The sequence below is a fragment of the Strix aluco genome, chromosome 5 (genome assembly GCF_031877795.1).
Source record: "Strix aluco isolate bStrAlu1 chromosome 5, bStrAlu1.hap1, whole genome shotgun sequence".
NCBI lineage: Eukaryota > Metazoa > Chordata > Aves > Strigiformes > Strigidae > Strix > Strix aluco.
In genome coordinates, this window is record NC_133935.1 from 10032915 (window position 1) to 10052936 (window position 20022).

At 41.3% G+C, this 20022-nt stretch overlaps 1 protein-coding gene across 1 annotated transcript; it reads right to left on the reverse strand.

Annotated features, from left to right (window-relative positions):
* Positions 1 to 460: 460 nt before the first annotated feature.
* C5H12orf75 (chromosome 5 C12orf75 homolog) lies at positions 461 to 18713 on the reverse strand. The gene is made up of 7 exons (XM_074825875.1): positions 18686 to 18713; positions 11503 to 11527; positions 5483 to 5645; positions 5220 to 5255; positions 3984 to 4063; positions 3149 to 3189; positions 461 to 1755 (listed from the first exon to the last, which is right to left on the reverse strand). The coding sequence occupies exons 2-6, from the start codon at positions 11504 to 11506 to the stop codon at positions 3185 to 3187; spliced, it is 288 nt and encodes a 95-aa protein (XP_074681976.1). The 5' UTR covers positions 11507 to 11527; positions 18686 to 18713; the 3' UTR covers positions 461 to 1755; positions 3149 to 3184.
* Between the last annotated feature and the right edge of the window lie 1309 nt (positions 18714 to 20022).

The following is a 20022-nucleotide window of genomic DNA, read 5'->3' on the forward strand; positions in this document are numbered from 1 at the left end:
CCCTTATGCTATGGTAAGCAGGTGGGAAGCAAACCTGCATGTTTATTACTCAGTGCTGTTTGAGTTCTCATCAGCTTGACTTGCAAGAACAAGACTCTGCAGATGTAATCTACAGACATTCATTCATACTGAGATATTTTAACACCACCTCTTAATCTTCAAGCTTATTTCATCTCAGTTCAAGGTTGAAGGGGTCAAGAAAGAGATGCATATTTGTCTTCAGGAGCTGGAAGCCTGAAACTGTTGATAACCCAAGTAGCAGATTTCTAGAGAATAGCAGTAAATAATGTCACAAATACTTCAAAAGAGGACACGAAAGGAATATTTTAAAATACTTTTTTTTACAGGCCTCACACCAAATAAACTACCACTTATTTTAAAGCCAGAGCTGCAAGTTACTGGAAATCATAGTCAATGGTTGTTCATTGGTCTTAATAGAGATCAGTGAAACAGGCAGGAATTTCATGGTTTACAATGTTTTACTTCATGTCCAAGTTTTCTGTGTTGCTTTTTTCTTTTAATTTTAAAAGTAGTCATTACTCTACAGTAATACATTAATATGATGTGGGTTGGGGGGTTTTTGTTTATTTGTTTGTTTAAAATGTATGGCATGTTGTGTCCTATTAAAAAGAGTTTGACTAAAGAATTATGCAAAAGGCTTTAATAATTTAAATACTTGTTCAGCCATATGGAAACGTACAATCTGTTTTATGTTCCGTGGGAAACCTACAGTTGCTATAAACTAAATGAATTTTAAAACCTCTCATACGTTATTTAATACAACAATTTGTTAAAGTAATAGCACTCATTCTGTTACAATTTGCCCTATTGGAGATGCTTAGAGATGAGTCAGGGATAAAAAAACTCTAATAGTGATCAAAAATCCTCTATAGTTCAGGAGGATACAGCACTGGAGTTTAGTCCTGCCATCTCTAAAAATACTATCACTTCATCGTTACACAAGGAAATGTCATTATAATATTACACAGAATGGAAGACAAAACATAATAGTTTGGTTCATTAGTATTTTTTCCATGTAATGCTTTATAAAAGAAATAGAGATGAAGAAAATAAAAACAGACATGTAATTATTACGATGAAGTACATTGTTCTTATTTAAATAAATTTCCTTGAGCAATATCTTCTTAAAAGGTGAAAATTAAACACTATTATTTGTCTCACTGTATAAAAGTGACAGTAGTAATTATAAAGAACCTGATGGTCTTATGCTTATTTCATCCTAAGTTTTCACAGCAAAAATATTAAAATTCGCAATATTACCAAAAAGATGCAAACCTGTCAAATATATTACTCTGAAGTAAATTAACAATTAATTTATAAGAACCTACCATAAGAACTATTAAGTGGACAGTAGTAATGGTTTTCTATATAAAATCTATCAAAAATTGTTGGAGAAAATATACGAAGCATAGCTGATAGCTGATGAAATCTGCAATATGGCCACACAGAAATAAGTTGCAGATCATCAAAATTAGCTCTTGTGCAGAAACATCCACAATGAGTTCATTAATTTCATTTTTCACTGGAGAACAGCAGGAGGTTTCCATAATGCAACCATCATAGGAAACTGATTCAACGCTGTACTTTAAGCTTTACCCGTAGTTGGAACTTGCAACAGTTTAGATTTTTTGGTGCTCTGATCTCTCTTGCGCCCCAGAAGGCTACGTAAATATAAAAATCTTCAGCACAAAGACAGCTCTCTCTAAAGCACTGGCAACTGGTCTTAGTAGAAGACTGTTTGAAAAAAGAAAGGAACAAAGAGGTTTAGCTAAACTGGTAAAGAAATATTGGTAAAGTAACACAGTAACACTCTATACATAAATCAGAGAACTAGGTTGTCATTAGAAGCTGAGAGATTTGTAGTCTATGTCCTGCAGACACACATGCACGTATACTCATGGAGCTGAGAGGATCCTTCGCAGGTTTAAAGGTGCTCATCTTGGCCTGAGTCAGCAGCCAAGCCCTGATCTTGCACCAATGAAGAAGGCAAAGTGCACTTTCCACTATTCTGAATCGCAAAATATGTCTCAGGCATTTAACTAAAGCACCTAGACAGGGACCTAATTAACCCAGGCTCTATTCATCAAAACGAATGGAAAGCTGCAATCTAAAGGTGCTTCAGTCTTGCCCAGGTCAAGGGTGACAGTGTTCCTAGCTTAGACATCTCAGACAGGTTACTAAATTTAGGTGTGATGACCAACTGAAGGTCTCCCTGTGTATGAGAGCTCCTAGCACAGTCCATGAGGCTTTAACCATTCACATGATTAAAGACAATCAGTGTATGTCTCTATATACTCCGGCATATACTACCATATATACTAGGCGTGCGTTCAGCACCAGGGCCAGACATAAATGTTTCTGGCTCTTCACCAAAATTAAGAAAGGGTTCTGCTTCCTATGGAAATTGTTGGCAGCTTTATAACTTCCCCCTCCCCACTGGCTAGACATCAAACCAGTTCCCTTTCGAAATTTGTCAATGTTTATTTTGTTCAAATTCTGAATGGAAACTTAGCTTGTTTTACTTTTTCTTCAGACATGAACTTGTAAAGGACTTTTTTTTAGTTAGTTAGTTCAAACTCTAAAGTCAGGAATACAGCCTATAAATTTTCACTGCCCTGTTCTGGCCAGTGGAGAACAAAGCCCCCACAGATTTACCCATAGCGAGAGGAAAGCTCCAGTAGGTTACTTAGTGGGTGCCTCACTATGATCCTCAATGTCCTCCCCAAAATGGAGATGTTTTCTAACTGCAAACTACTCGTTCCTGGGAAAAGCTTTGTCTCTATAGAGGCTGGTCTACACACTGCTGGTGCGCCTCACCTCTCATGGGAGGTCCTAGTACCACTGAAGGATTAGCTGTGGTGTGGTTGAAGGTGAATACAAGGACATTTGATTATTCCCAAATGGAGTAATACAGAGCTTCCTTGCTTCTCACTTCTCACCAAGAAGGTGACTTTCTAATTTATGTCTGCACCACTGAGAACTGGCTCCTGGTCCAGCAGGAGAAGCAGCTGAAGAATTAACTGGGCAATGCCCAGACCACCCAAGAGCAGCATAGGGAGCACTGCCACCTTGTTTCTGTTCAATGAATACATGCCAAGCACATAACATTAATTAAGGCATACTGTACCTCCAGCTGTTTCCATCTTGATGTGTTTATTTCCTTCTAATCTTAATTAAAAAAAGATAAAGACGGTTAAAACATTGTAACATCACTAATTTAGAACACCGTTTAAAAAGAACATGCAATAAAGATACTACTGTTCCAAATCCAGCTATTATTTTGGTTAATAGTATTATTTTTTCTTTGTTTTTTTTTGTTTTGCAGCAAATTTTGGAAGCACCAGCTACTGACTAAACTCTGTGGTGTACATATGTGACAGCAGCATTTTGTTGTGTTAAATCTAAACAATATTACATGATTTCATCATTATATGTTTACGACTTGTCTATTAAGTACCTATAAACCTAATGCTTTTTCCCACTGTTCAAAAATATCACATGGAAAAGAAACAGTTTCCACTGGGTTTCATATAAGAACAGAAATAAACCTGAAAGCAAGCACTTACTAACTGTTATTACTGGAATTCACCACAATGCAAGTAAACACCTTCAAAACTAAAAATAGCACTGAGGCTCTGCAAGTGCATCTATCACAGTCTCTTAGTCCTAACAGGGTTTTGTTTTCTTTGAATTCACAGAGCACTCAGAGCATGGAGAAGCTGTTCAGAAGACAATGTACCACACTGTCAGCATCTGCTCTAGGATCCTTCTGCAAAAGTGTGTTAAAATTTAAATAAATGGGAACAATCACTTTAACAATTATAAATAGCCCCACTGCCTTAAGAGGCTCCAAGGCTAGCCAGTCTGTCTGAAATAATAATTGATTTTTAAAGGAAATACATCTTACTACATAAAATTAAACTGAGAAAGAAGGAGGAGTGCAATACACAACTTTCCAATACCTTTCGGTGCAGCTTTTGTCTGACTGGAAACCATGGCAGCCGCATCCGACGGCAGGCCAACATACACACCACCATAGTTCCTGGTATAAAGAAACAATTAAAGAGACATCAGAGCTTTATTGTGACACTTCTCCCTATAACGTTGACATCATGCAGCAGCATTACAAAGACCACGGATGGTCAGAGAGGAGGGCACCTCTGCATGAGCATCCACAGAGACCCCTCATTTCCCGTGGCTATGGGAAAAGTGCGTATTAAGTGCCACATGCTTGCTAATACAGTGCCAGGCAAAAAAACCTTAAGGCTAGCTGTTGCTCTTGAGTGGGATACAAGCCTGTGAAAGGAGCTATTTTTCACTCAAATTCTTAATATTTTTCATTAAATCCCAACTCTCTTGTGACAATAAACCCCACCTGCTCAGCTTCTTCTAGACACAGAATATATCCAACTGAGGACAGAGCCAACCTGATAGCAATGTTTGACACTGGGACCACTGAAGCATCTCACTTCAAACAATGCACACCAATTAAACAGCACTTTGACCTCTCCCCATTAATAAATAGGGCCTGCATCCTCCTGCTTAGGGCCACACTTGGAGAAAACTTAGCAGGAAGGAGCATGAGAATGTTATGTACTTCCATAGTCCAATTCTCTCCCCTTCATGGCCTTGCAAAGCATAATTTCTGGCTCCAAGGCCTGTATGAAAAGCAGAGACTGATGCAAGGAGGTGAAAAACTGGGTCCTTAAGAGCCTCTGCCATGCCTAGAGCTACTTGCAGACTCCCATTATGCTGCTCTACCCCGTTAGGTTCCAAATTAATCACACCTCCTCCAGCCCCCAGGGCTCTAAGTTGACTTCTGATTTGTTTGATGATAGAGTCATACTTCCTTTGACTTCCATCCCAGCAGAGATCTCCCACAAGTGCTAATACCATCTCCTGTGGCAGGGCTGGTGTGAAGGCAGAGGTCACTGGCCCTTATTGAGCACATCACCTACAGCTGTGAGATAATGTGCTCTTCTTGCTGCAAAGTTCCCCCCATCCCCAACTCACTAACAGGATGGGGGGGACTCATCAATACTGGGCTCTGTGTGAGATGTCCTCTCTTCTGCTTTTTCATTTTTCTCTGCTTTGGTGGTGTTGGTGGGAATTAGGAAGATGGAAGGAAGGATGTACATCTGGCAGCAGAAATCACTGCAGCCTACTGCAAACAAAGCCAGCCCCGGCAGAGCACCTACCTCCTTTTGTCATCATCTGATACAGATTCTTCTGCTCTGTAACATCAAAAGATACAAGGCACATTAGCAGATTGTTTCTTTCAGATGCTCCATGACCATCTGGGTAGATTCAGGAGCAAGGGAAGAAGGGGATTATTACTAATCCCAGTTTAATTCAGGTCATCCACAATTCAATAAAGTACTTACACAGGCACAAAAAGAGTGACAATTTTCCAATCTAATATACAGAAGAAAGAAAAGGATTGAGAACAGATGCAGCTTACTTTTCATGAACGCCACCAGCGATGCCTGAAAGTAGATTTGTGAGCTGAAACTGGTAAACTAAGACATTTCCTGAGTGAGTCCTCACACCGCTCCACACATAACAGGAACAAGACTGGGCTGCTATTCCACCAGAAGAGTACTGGAAGGGACTGGGTGTCCATGCTGGCATGAGAATGACAATGAAGAAAGAGAAACCTTCACAGCAGCTGTGCCAAAAGATGTTAGAGCCTCTCCATAAAATGAGGTACTGCAATTCCTGAAGTCAGAGTTGTTTGCAAACCAAGTAACTGTTACTAATCCTTTATAAATGGGCAATTGCTTCTCTTTTACCTTTAGGGTAAAAATCACAGGTCAGCCTGTAAATCGATAGGGAGTCACTGCTGTTTGACTCCCCCCACTGAAATACTGTCCAGTGTAGCTGAACTGGAGCAGGGGGGATATCAGCATCAATGTGAAGGCAAATTTAGTATGGAAAAGATAAAGATTTTATTCTTGCTCCCTGAGGGTATAGTGCTGCGCTGTAGTCTCAGTCTGTGCCCCAGTGCCAGTCTTCACACAAATTACTCACCCACCTTTGATTAAGTATTTGGACTTTGAGTTCTGCTTGCATGGCTGGGTATGGATCAGGGCAGCAGCTGCATTTTAGCTTGGTCTGCCACCTACCAACCTAGCAATAAAAATAGAGGCAAGATAGCTTGAGTGCTGTTAAATCCAAACATCATTCACTCCTTCCCTACAGCTGGGGGCAGCTGTGACAACTGCCCAAGAAGGAGTCCTGGAGCACAGCTGCCCAGGGAGCCATGAGATACGGCCACAGCGTGCCCTGGGAAGGCTGCAAACAGCAAAGGGGGCTCTGCTGTGGAAATGCTCACGCACAGGCTGTTTACCCAGATAGCCTCACCTGAATATTCCCATTGAAGGACCAATTGCCTGGACTATGGGGGCAATGCAGAGATACTCCCCACCATGAGCTGAGCCATGAATTTCTGATCTGCTACCCAGGCAATAAAACTGAGAGCTGGCCTTTATCCAGTGTTAGGGCTAAATCCATACTGTAGCCTTGAAAGGCATTTCTGAATCATGATCTTGAACAATAATACATGACATTTCTTACTGTAATTTTTTTATTATAAAAGGTAGATGTGCCTACTGTTTAACTGTCAGGGCTGTATGCCATCACTGACCCCTGAAGTCAATGGGATTTTGGCCTGAAGTGCAGAGAGCTTGTAGGAAGATGCAGCCTTAAATGCAAGAAAATGCCCCTTAAAGCTCAGTCAGCACTCTCCTGGAAGGGTAGCAAATGCTTAAAAATACTGCTACAAGTGGGAAATTATCTTACACTTATCTTCTTTCTAAGTGGCAGAACATTACCAACTATCCTTTCTGTGTCACTACAGTGAATAAGGGTACACAGGTCCTTTTAATAGTAGAGGTTTGGGATAAATCTAAGTATGCTGCAGTTTTGCTAAATGACATTCATGCAGGGCATAGCACTGAGGGGGGTGAGCCTCCTCGTCTGCTGTCTTTGCCTATGTCTTACCACTCAGGAGAGTCTGAGCAATAAACTCCTCATTCTCTGGCCCTCCTGCCACTCCTCCCTGGAGGAGCTAGTGCTATTTCAGAAAACATTTCCCATCTCCTCTGACCCCATGAAGCCTAAGCCACCTTGCAGTCTTCACACATGCAGACAGAAAAATTCAGAGGCAATTTCCCTTGAAGACTGTGAAGCTGCTTTGTCCTAGTGTGGGCCAATTCCAGCTGAAGAAAGTGGAAAGCCTGTGTAATACATCAGTGGGTAGAAATGAGGACTGTATTTTTAGCAAAAAAAAAAGACAACACTTTAAGAAAGGGACTTTGGGTGCCAAAAGATCAGTTGGTTCAACAGAAATGATTGCTTGTGAATGTGTCACAGGATTGATTTTCTCATACAATTGGAAACATTTTCTATAATCCAGATTAACCATTATCCAGAGAAAAGAATCCTTTAAAAGCGCTGGCACTCTAAAATGAAGTTGTAAGAATAATAATCAATATTGTCCAACAGGAAATTAATGTCAATGTTTGAAAAAAAGAGACTCTACTAGGCAACAGGGCTATTTTCTTCTGTTCTAGAAATGTTTTGTAATGGGGCATCACTGGACCATTACTGTCATTCACCAAAACAAATTATCTAGGCCTATGATTAAGTAGACTAGTTTTTTTTTTTAAACATTTTGCTTTCTTCCTTTCCTCTTAATAGCTACAAATCGAAGTCTAATTTTGCAATACCTTTTCCCCTAAATGCACAACAGCAAATATGATCTGGGATTGTACAGACCACAGATCTTGGACTGGGTGATGACTGGGTGCAGTCTGTTGTAGTCCTGCTAGGAAAGAGAAAGGAAGCAGAGGCAGGAGGAAAGTGGAAAAGTGAGAGGGAGAAGAAAGAAAAATTCTGGTCATGGCACTTAAGAAAGAAGCTATTTTCCATCCCTTTCTGAGGACTCCTTTCTAAGCAGAATGGGGAGGAATGATGTTACAGTTTATGCATTACACATATTCACACACTGCTGCCTTCACACACTGTAGCTTAAGGCCCCATTTTGAAAGGTGCCCACTAATTACGTATGTTCAAATGTTCAGGTGTCAGCTGTACTGCTTCTCTGCCCAGGCCAGGTGAACACGAGTGGCTCTGGGGAGCAGACTCAACCATGTGGAAATGAGAATGGAAAGAAGCTCCTTTGGTTTCAGCAGTGATCCATCCCATTGCCACATTTCCCAGACTCAGAGAGGGTATGGGGATACAGGAGTCCAGCACATCCTTTCTCTCTCCCTCTCTACTTCCAATGTGTCTCTAGCTTCTTGTCTGGTCAGGGATGAAGGAAGAACCTAACATAAAAAAATATCTTTAAATATCTGTATTTACAGAGTCCTCCAGGAAGAGCAAGCTAGGATAAGCTTTTCTGCACCAGGAATAGATGGCAAAAGGAACTTAGCAGTTCGATGTACTTTGTACTGATCTGCTGCTGTGTCACTGCATCTTCCCCCAGATGCTGTTGACATCTCCTCCAGAGGAACTGAGAGCATGTTTTTCAGCAGGTAGCATAGGTGAAGTCCTGTAGCCAGTAGGTGGATTTAACAGCAAATCCACATAACAGCATTCTATCTTGAGCTAGAAAAAATGTTTCTTTTGGTAAGGATTTGTCTATCCCAAGAGGTTTCCTGTCACCCTCCTAAGTCTGAAAAATATACTTGGTTCAATTGTCAGTTTTTACATCAATCAGTCCCATGTCCATTTGATGGTAAAAGAAGCTGTCATTTTTCACATAATATTTTAAATATCAAATGACAGGCATTCACATTAATTCATTCCATCCACATTTTTCTTACCTCAGCTTTTAGGACTCTGTTCGTGCTGAGCATTATACAGACTCTTTCTAGCCATGCTCAGTAGTCCCAGAAGAAATGATTCACTAAACTTTGCACAAGTGACAGACTACTTCTCCTCAGTTTCTCAGCATTTCTTGGGAACAAGGGCCTGTCATTTGTATTTGAAGGATTTCTTCCCAATATTTTGAAACAGGCTTGAATTGCTGTGTCCTTTCCTTATTACTGTTACTAATCTTCCTCTGAATTTAGCCACATTCTGAATATCACAGGCACTGCATTATTTTCTAGAATATACTTAACCCCTCCTATACCTAAGCTTTTCCAGTTAGTAGTGACATACTTCTCTTCATTAGTGGGGCAGGTGTGTTGGCTAAGGCTGGCCAACAGATTCACCGTTGATTTGAGGGTTGGAATACACAGGGAGAGATCACGTTCCCAGACCATACAACCTTCTTGTCACCACGTGGCCCTCAATCTCACAGAACTTTGCGTAGGAAGATCATATCATCATCCCTATCTTACTGGTGGAGAAACTCAAGGCCCAGAGGGCAAAGTAACTTCCCGCAGTCACCCCAAGAGGCTCAGAGCAGGATCCAGCCCTCCCTCCTTTCACTCAGCTGCTCACTCCAGGAGACGCTGGTGCCTTGGCAATGAGTTGCAGTCAAGAAATGAGAAATCTCTTGAGTTAGAATGACCAGATTCTGTATTGAAAAGTATGCTGTCAGTAAGGACACACCTGAATGCTTTTCTGGACCGGAACCAATATGACTGAAATTTGACAAAAAAAAAAAAAAGTAGGTTTTTTTAAAGAGAATTTTTTAATCTTTAGCTGATAGCAGTGAGAAGGTATAAAATAAAAGCTTGTGTGGATCTATAATGTCAGTTCATATAAATCTGCTTTGTTCATTTCCATGAAACTAGAATAGTTTTTCTGGTATTTTACTTCCTTTGTAAAAATCTGCTGTAAAATATTAGGATGACTGATTTAGGACTTTTCAGGTCATCACTGCCATTCCTCATTAACAGATCTAGATCTGCATTTCTAATGTCTGACGAGAAGGCTCAAGCACGCTATTACTCACATAGGTTGTTCGGCTGGCTCCACTATACTTACCTGAATGAGTAATGGTTCCAGGATTGACCCTTTCACTTTCTTGAAGTCTGCACTAGTAATTAGTTTTTTCTAAGTTATCCCGATACTTTTTTGAAACATGACAGATGATCTAACACTAATAAGTAGGATGTTCCCAGTCCTCCTACAAATGCTTACACACACACAAATGCAGTTCTACATATACCCGTACCTTTAAGCATAGAAATGTGCCTACTAAATTCATAATTTAGCAGTGCTTGCAATTTTGAAATTTAAAACTACTGAAGAGCAAAAAGAGAGATGCAGTTCTAAATCAGTCACTTAAGTTATCTAAATTGAACAACAGAAAAAGGCCCTAATACAAACTAAAACCAGTGGTTTTGTATATATAGAAGTGCTGAGGGCATGGATGCTGTAGGCTGCATCAAGAAGAGGTTCCTCATAAACTTGCCTTCTGTAATTTATTTATGTCTGACACTGCAAACCCAGAAGACAGACTACATGGGTAACACAGATCTCAAGAGTATCTGTGACAACAGCATTCATCTGCCAAGTGAGACCTGTTGTTAGCTCTCAGCTGTGCTCTGTAATAGCAAGGACAAGCCTGTTGTTAAGCTCTTCTCTCCACTTGTTTATCTGACTTGACAGCCCTCATTTCTACAGCAGGATTCCTCCATCTAATTAGAGTAGTTATTCTAAATGAAGTAAATAAAACCGAAGAATGTTCCTATTGCACAACATTAAAATCCTCAGTCTCAAACTCTAGTGGCAAATACCAATAATATAGAATAGAAGAAAAGACCTCAGGAGGACTTCTTTAATGCTTCCTTTGACAGGAAAATAAATTTATGGCTGAATAAAGCTGTTCCTGCACACTTCTGCATCAGCAAATGAAAGATGGGCTGAGAAATGCTAATCTTTTGCTGGTGCTTTTCTGAAAACCAGAAGTTGGCAAGAGGCAGCAGGACAATAGAGGTTCAGACCTTACACATTTAGAGAAAAACAGGATGGGTAGGGCTGCCCTCTGCTACTCAGTGTCAAATATAAGGGAAAGAGGAACAGATAGATACTATCTTCAATGCGGAGAACATCTAGAGAAGGTGGGTACTCTGAAAAGGAAGTCTGAATGGGTTACCAGGTCTCCCGCAAAGAGGAGAAATTTGCCTCAGTGACTCTTTACATCTCTCACAGGCCTTGGTGGAAATTTATGTGATCACTTCATACAATGACATGGCCTTTGGAAAAAGGTGTACTCGTATGAGACAGGGAAGTGTAGTCTGAAGTAACATGACCACCTCTGGGAAACAACTCTTTCAACAGAAGCAGAGAAAAGACATTTTTGTTAGAGAAATAATGAGTGAAGGAATCTGTAGAAAAGTAAACAAGACATGAAGTTGTTTTGTGGATATGGAAGCTGTCACTAAAGACAATAAAAATCTGGTGGTGATTATATGTTAGGAGCCAGATGAATCATGTATGACTAAATCTAGTATAAGGCTAGTAGGACTGAAAATAAGTCCAGGCTTACGTATTTGAAAGAGTAGAGTAAGTACTTACACATCTTTAGTAGTCCCTGTGGCACCTAGAATGAAAAAAAGTGCATGTTTACAAGATAATGGTATAATCCTCTAAACCAACTGATAGTACATTTTTCTGCCTTTTCTGTCCTAAACACAGAAATTGCAACAGGAATGTTCTATTGTCAGTGAACAGGTTTCTCATAATTGTCTAGCTTATCCTTAATGATTATCTATATTATCCCTTAAGCTATCATGCTTAGATTTAGGCTAGATTCTCAGTGGGTGAAAATTATTCTGCTGTGGACCAATGCCCAGGTGCAGTCACTCAGGATGGGAGCAACATAAGATAAAATTCATCTTTCTGAATTTTATATGCTTCACTTTGCTCAGTCTTCTGGTGGTTTTGTCTGTTACAAAGTCTCTCCAACTAACCAAGAAGTTACTCCTGAATGCCTGTTTATTTTGCTGTTTGATTCAGTTGTAGATTTGACACTACATGTGTAAAATGCTGCTCCATTCTTCCTGCCACATAAACAAAGTTTTATAAAACAACTAGACAGAACTAATATAAATGTTGGGACACAATCCATCTAAAGTCCCAGACATCTAAAGAGATCGACCACCCCTTAATTCATCTTGCTATTTAACAAAAAGCAAAAAGACAAAAACTACCACCTGGCTGCCTGATCTCAGTGATTGATTTTTTTTTTGGTGACTCAGATGCTTCTTGCTGGGAGAGGAACATTCACTCAAGTACAAGCTCTTTCCTGTTCCTCCCAAGTTATTAATGCCATGTTGCTATTGCTGGTATATCATTCAGCTGAGTAACCAGCAAATTATCCCTTCTATTAATTATACAAGCTAGGGTACACATTAGAAAACCTTTCACTTCTTTTCCTCTTCCTCTCAGTACTTAGCTGGAAGAGGTTATCTGAGCTCACTCTGAAGAAACTACAGTTGTCAATCCAAAAGATTTTATGGGTTTGGAGGTAGGTTGGGATTTTTTCCAGTCATGGCACTTCATTTCTTGAAAAACTTTATTTTTGCTGCTGAAAAATATCCATAAATAGCAAGTATCTTTTGTCTCACTCTGATGTGTAAGAATATGCCTTCCGCATCCTTATTTTAAACAGAGAGAGGAAGAAACAGTCCTGCAAGGCCTTCCAGCACTGTCCACCTGAATGGATGGCTCAGATGGCAAGAAACACCTCCCTTTACAGCTAACTCTTGAACATAACATCACTCCCAATTCCAGTGAATTGGCTATCCCTCCTTTCCCCAGCAACAACGTAGACTAGACTGTACACATTTCTTTTGTTAGTACTGCTTCCAGAGTCAGCAAAATCTCAGTACAGCTATGTGTATCATCAGAAACTCTTAATTAAGCTGGAGGGAGTACCTCTATGCACAATAAGCTCAGGTCCTCACTATAAAACTTAATTCTGTCAGGCAGCTTTCTAAGACTTTTTGGCTTTATAGGCACATCTACATAGTACTACATATAAATCCTCCAAATTAATTGTGTCCAGGTGGAAGGTTGGCATTGCAGTGCTGCATACAAGCTCGATCTTGGCCGATGTAGGGAGATGTTTTCTGCTACCAAGGCGAGATCATCCAGAGTCAGCTCAGCTACACAACTTCAGGGCAACACCGTGCACATCTAGACAGAGCCTAGGCATCAGCAACACCTCAGACAACACGTTTTCAAAAGCCTAGCTCCACCGCTGCAGCTAGCAGGATTTTTTTTTTTTTCTCAGAGAAACTATTCCTGTGATATGCCTGTTCTGCGCCAGAACCGTAACATTCTCATTTTTTCAACCTAAACTCACTGCAAACAAACTCAGTTTCTCCAAAAAGAGATGAGAGGTCCTTTGTGAGGCCTTTGCCAAGCCTTTTCTGAGTTTGAGCTGAGGTCTCAGCGCTTTGGATCCTTGTTTGAAAAACTAATGCCTTCCTTGCAGCAAGTATACCAAAAGTAAAAAGCATTTAACACACAAACTGAAAGCTTAGCTGAGTGAGAACTATGTGCCTACAGTACGATTACATTTCCCAGTGGAGATGATACTCAAATTCCAGTCAATCACCAGGCACACTTCAATGCCACGTCCATGTTCAATGCTGAACCTGCCTTCAATGCATTACAGTACACATACATTCACACTTGGGGACAGGAGCAGTCTCTCAGACCCATCAGCTTGGCCTTCATGTAGCGCTATACAGCTATGGACCTGTGTTTGTGAACGCAGATGTGCCACTAGCATTCACACCTGGCAACACTTGTTTCCTTTGAATATTAGAGGGGGCGTCACTGCTGAAAAATTATTGCAGCATTTTGAAATGCACTTCACACAAAAACATGGAGAACTATGATAAAAACAAATTCACTTTTCAAGAGGTAATTTTTACTATTTCTAATAAATAAATACATATAATAAACAAACTGTTTACTACTGTTTTTATAAGCACAAAGAACCGGTTATCCTCACTTCCGCTGATGGGATTCCATTGATTTCAGTGGTGTTATTTCTCATTTTCACTAGCAAAAGTGAAACAAGAGTTTGGTCCAAATTTACCTGAATACCACTAAAGTACCTGAATGTAGCTCTGAAAGTATTTCCAGTTCACAGTTTTCTTCCTGGAAGAGTTCTGAGCATGCAAGTGAACACCCCTTCAGGTAGGTGGCCCGTAAGTATCTCTATGTAGCAACTCATAAGGTTTTCTTCCTTAGGCAGCCTGAACACTCTTTATACATAGATTTTATTTCTCAAGGAACCCAATAATATCTCAGTTTGTACAGACGTGTTTGTTTTTAAAGTCCAATCCATTCACCCTCACCCCTGTTACTTCACTGACATATTTCTCTAACTCCTCCATGTTTAGTGAGCGACACATTATTTTATAACTGCTCAAGTTCCTCCTGCCAGAAGTTCAGCCAAAGAATCTTATTTACCACCAATTTACAAACAGTGCATAGCTGTTCCAGAGCAGCAAGGCTTAGTGCTCTGGTAGCCATGATGTTTTAGATATGTGACTTGAGAAAAGCATCACACATTGCAAAGTTTGTCCATTTTTTCCCACTGTATCAGCTTGGCCTAAAAAAAGGCAGCACTTGACCTTACAAACCTTGTCTCAATAGGCTCATGTTGATTTGGTTTTCCAAATTCTGCCTAACCTCAGCAAGAGGCCGAGGGGAAGACAGGAAGCTGTATCTACAAAAAATAGGCAGTACTGAATTGTCCTGAACGGCCTCTCTGCTCACACCACCTACATAGTAGGACCATGGGTGCATTTTGGCATTTTACAGCTGCAGGAGGAGAAGGAAGAGTACAGCCTGCAGAATAAACGAGGCCCACTCAGCCATACATCGCTCTGAGCCCGAGTGATTACAGAAGAAAAACGTTCTGTCTAGAGTAGTGGAGCTGTGATCTCTCAGAAAAAACCACAGCCTTTTAACAGCCACAAATGAAGGAGGACAAGAACATATTCCAAAGTATCTTCCATTCAGTGAGAGGGGGGTTTGCACTTTCAAAACAACAGCAGCTTGTTACTGACAAGCCTGCAGGATTTCAGTAAATGCAGGACAAACGCAAAAGATGGTTGAAAGAAATTGACAGCCACAGACAATATTCCTCTGTGCTGAGAAATGCATAATGAGTGAATGTGGAAGACAAAAACTTCAGAAAAACATAAAAAGGATGAGAGGCAACCACTTACATGCATAAAAACATGGATTCAAAAAATGTCAGTATCTGACTTCAGAGCAGATTATGAAACATTTTCCCACTAATTTTTAATGAACAACTTCCTACAATATTTTCTTGCAAATACTTCAAATTGTTACAAAAAGCAAATAAAAACATAAAAATTACACACACACGCATGCAACAGATTACAAATGAGTTTTCTATTGTAGGCTCCTTTCTGATTTTGCTCCAAAAGACAGCAATAAGGAACCAAGTCCTAACATCAATGAATTTATTCTATTTATACCCCAGTGTAACTGAGGACAGAATTATATCAATTTACTTCAAATTGATTACTTCAACTCATCAGTGGCAGTTCTGTACATAGACGTGACCTGATTAAACATTAATTTTAAAAATTAGTTGGATTTTAAATAGAATGGCAGAATGGTTTCCTGGGCATTCCACCAAACTTGAAGTTAATAAATCTGTTTAAACTTGATGTGAGAGTTCTTAATCATAATTTGTTTGTATTTGAAATTCTCCACAGACTAACAGCTTCTCTGTATATTTAAATTAAGGCTAGACTGCCAGCCTCCACTGAGTACCATAATTTAAGGTGCTGTCATTGCTACTACAATTGATACAGAAAGGAAGAGGCAGTTAAAAACTGTTAGTGAAGCAAGACTAGAATGAAGGGAAATGCCTTAACTTGGAAAAAAAAGTAAATTAATGTTTAAGGACATATTTTTAAAAGCCCAAAACAGAAGAGCTATTTTGGAGCTTCTAAAACACCAGGAAATAACATGGAAGAAGGATACGTAGAGTGAGGTAACAAAACATCAGGAAAATAGCAATTTGTTAATAAAACTGTCTGTGGGTAATGGGAAATTTAAAAAAATCAGTATAAACCATAGTTAACAAAATAACTAGGTGATTTAAGAAGGATGTGTATAGATCAGTTTACCATCAGTTTTGCCATTTCTCAACTGAGGAGCCTTTTGCCAGTGTCTGATGCTCTGGAAGGAAAATTTAAGCTCTGTGAGTTACGCTGGTGTTCTGGAGTACTGCACCACAGACAGAAATGTTATTCTAGATCATGTCTATTAGTTTAGATCTCACAGACCATAGAGCTGATCGCTCCTCTGATGTCATTCTAGCCGTGCAACAGAAGATAATATCATTAGCTGAACTATCATTACATATATGTCTGCTAAGGAAAAATTGAGTTAGGCTACAATAGAAATTTTACCAGAGTAAGAAAATGGGGTCTAGCATAACATGTCTGATGTATTCTGTGAAGTATGCTACAATATTATCCTTAGTCATATAATATGACAGAGAGTGTTACAGGTTAATTATACATTATGTACCTCTAGCTTTGACACTACTGACTGTAGAATAGTCATAACTTTAGCACTAATGATGTAGTCATGCTGTGCAAGCCACAAGATTAATTTGTTTTTACACAGTATTCACGTCTTTCAGGAAAATACTCAGAGTTACACTTTCCTTAAGAGCTCTAGAATTCCAATTAAAAATGGTACATCTTCTCCTTCCCCTACATAAAATAATTTTATTTTTATTAGACACACTTTGCAAGGTATGCTAAATGGAAAAAAATAAATAGTAGACACCTGACTTCTTACTTTTATTAACACTTGTTGATTATTATAATACCATAGACTGCATAGTTATTCCTGACTGACAGTGGTGAAAGTGAGAAGAGAACTGGACCTTTCAAAGCTGTATTTGCTTTGGAAAGGTCTATCAGGGCAACAGTAATTATTCCATTATATTAACTATATGTTTTACATGGCATTGTTTTTTACTGCGCTAAGCCATTGGAGATCTGCGGACTATTCTAGAGAGTATGCAAAAGGCTGCCACAAAATGCAAGTTCAAATGTGTTATGAATAACAGTACAGGTAAGTTAAACTACTGAAGGGGCTGCACCTTCAGTAAAAATAATTTATGAATCTACAACCTAAAACCTGTTGAAATTAGCTGCCTTTATTGCAACAGTGGACACATTTATTTAAACAAACAAACTTTTAGTTCAACATAATTCACTAAATACTACCGCCGTCAGAGTTAGTCTGTCTGACATTTACCCGTTTGTGTCCTGGCACAAGTTCCACAGGGTGGCCAGATCAACATTAAACGAGAAGCTACAACAATGGGACTAATAGTCAACTCAAAATTTTCCTCTGAATTTCTCTGATACTTGCTCTAGTGCTTTTAGCCAGCAAACAGAAATGGGATGTGATCAAGCATCACTCCAGCAGTATGAAGCTACATTGGTCATAAACTGAAACAACTTGCAGTCACAGCAATGCAGGAATCAACTAATGGGAGAGAATTAATGTGTGCAAACAGGACAGCTCTAATGAGTGATGGAAGTTCAAGCAAATTCATACCGTGCATTCTTTATGGATGAGGGAGGCCTCTGATAGATAATACATGATACCTAAAACCTAATTAATAATCATTTAGCAGAAATCAGGTAAGCAATAATGGCAGAAAAGCCTCCCCTTCCCCTAGGAGTGAGAAGCGCAGGGCTTAGTGTGTAAACCATCAACACACCACACAAACATAGACACATACATACAACTTGGAGAAGGCATCATCATTCACACTCAGAGATGTCCAGTTCTTCAAACTGGGACTAACACCACCTGAGGCACCACTGCAGCTCTGCATAAAGTAAGTCAAAATGGTAAGAGATGGAGACCCAGTAATTCTAACTTGTCTGGCCGCTGTTTTGCTGTGTATTTCCTAGAGGTTACGAAGCTAACAAGTGCATCTGAAAGACTTAATACAGGTACTGAAACAGGTGGCAATGTTTGCCCAGTGCAGTTAGGATTAAAAATGATTGTGAAATGCTGCTATTTATAATTATATGGTGAAACTCCACTTTTCAATTTCCATATATATTTCAGGGGGCTGGGGGAAAGATGAGCACATCAGCACCATCTTCCCAGATCTTACCTCTTTTGAAAATAGCAAATAAGGCAGCCCGCTGGACGCACCAGCCAGTGGCACACATTAACATGCAAGAAGCCTCAATCCTCCAACTTCTCCGGCAAGCATTGGAGAAGAAGTGGCACAAATTCATTTCAGAAGTGGCATTCGTGGCCTTATAGGGAAGCAAAGAGGATGGAGCTTACACCCCCGGCGGGATCCTTTCGTCCAGCTCCCGGCCTGGGCTCACCCTGCCTAGGACAGCTACTGTCGGAGGTGGTGACCCTAAGGACAACCCAGGCACCATAAAGCCTCCGGTGCCCCCCCCACCCCCCCGGCGGACCACATCACCCCCTCTCCCCTGGGCAAGAGATTCAGCCTCGGGGACCAGAGATGCTCCTGCCGGAGCGCGGGCAGCGATTCCCGCCCGTTGGACGGGCATCCCCCAAACCGGGGTGGGGGGACGCAGCCCCCCCCGGGGGGGTGGTGGGGGTGCCCCCCGCCGCCCCCCGGCAAGGCTGCCCGCGGGGATGCTCACCCGCCGCCGGGCCCCGCTCAGCGCCGCCGCCCTACCTCGCCCTCCCGTGCCGCCGGCCGTGGAGTTGCCGCAGCCCATGGGCGCTGCCCGGCCCGGCTGTGCGGAGCGGAGCGGAGCGGAGCGGAGAAGCGACGGGAGGCAGCCGGCAGCAGGCGGAGCCGGGTGGGAGATAAAGCCGCGGGGACCCCTCCTCCTCCTCTTCCTCCTCCTCCTCTCCCCACCCATCGCCTGGGAAACCGCCGGCCCCCAGCGCCGCCGCCCGGCACCACCCCGGCACCTCACCGCACCCCCGGCCCGGCCCCGAGGAAAGGCACCCCCCCACCTTCCCAGGATTTCCCTTGGGCCCCTCCTGGGCTGGAGCCGTTAAGCCGGGGATAAGGCTCCACGCAGGCTTAAACCCGCAGGACCCCTCAGGCTCCCCGCAGCGAGCTCGGAGCTTCCCCGGGGAGCCAAGACGCCCCTTCGCCTCCCGAGTTTCAGGGCAGCTTTGGGACACCCCTCATTCACCGCGGGGGAAACCGGGGTAACCACAGGTCCAGGCTGCGAACCCCACCTCTGCTATCAATAACATCCAGTTCGCTGTTTTAAGCAAATATTTGCTGGTTGCTTTCAGTATTTCTCTTCTCATAAAAACATGATGGTGAAACTGAAGACCCACGGGTTGGTAAGAGCTACAGATTTGCTTTTCCCAATTAATATCAACAGCACTGAGAAATGGGCAAGATGAGTGTACAAAGTCTACAAGCAATCTTGTTTTATTCAAAATTTGTATCATTCCCCAAGAAGAATTTGGCTTATTTTCTGCTAACCCAAACCTTTCTTGCACAGAGAGAAGTAAAATACTTCCAAACCTTGATGGTTTACTCTTGCTCAGTCCTCTCAAATGAACAGGGAGCTGAAACCCATTGGATACAGCCAGATGCAACCACAAAAACTCTAGCTAGAGACATATTACTGCTACTAAAACTGTTTAAGGGGTAAGAAAGATGTTTTAGGGGTGTCATATAAACACCAGTATAAGCACCACGTATGCATATGACTGATAACTGTCTTTATTACAAAAGGACCAGATACAAAACGCTGCTGCCTGATCTTTCAGTCTATTCAGAGAAGGGAAAGAAATATATCACAGTTCTCTTACAGACTTCCCAAAAAGCACATATTAAAAATAAGCAGCTCCATAAGCAGCTGAGTCAGTAATGCCCAGTCTCCTATGGATTTCTGCCCCAGGGGGGCACACCTGCATGGGCTGGCTGACCAGCCGTGAGCACACCTTGGAGCAGGGTGGGCATTTGTAGGATCTGCCTCCTCTGGCTGGCCACCTACTTTCATGACATTTGTAGAGAGTCAGTATTTTCAGGGTCTTTGCCTA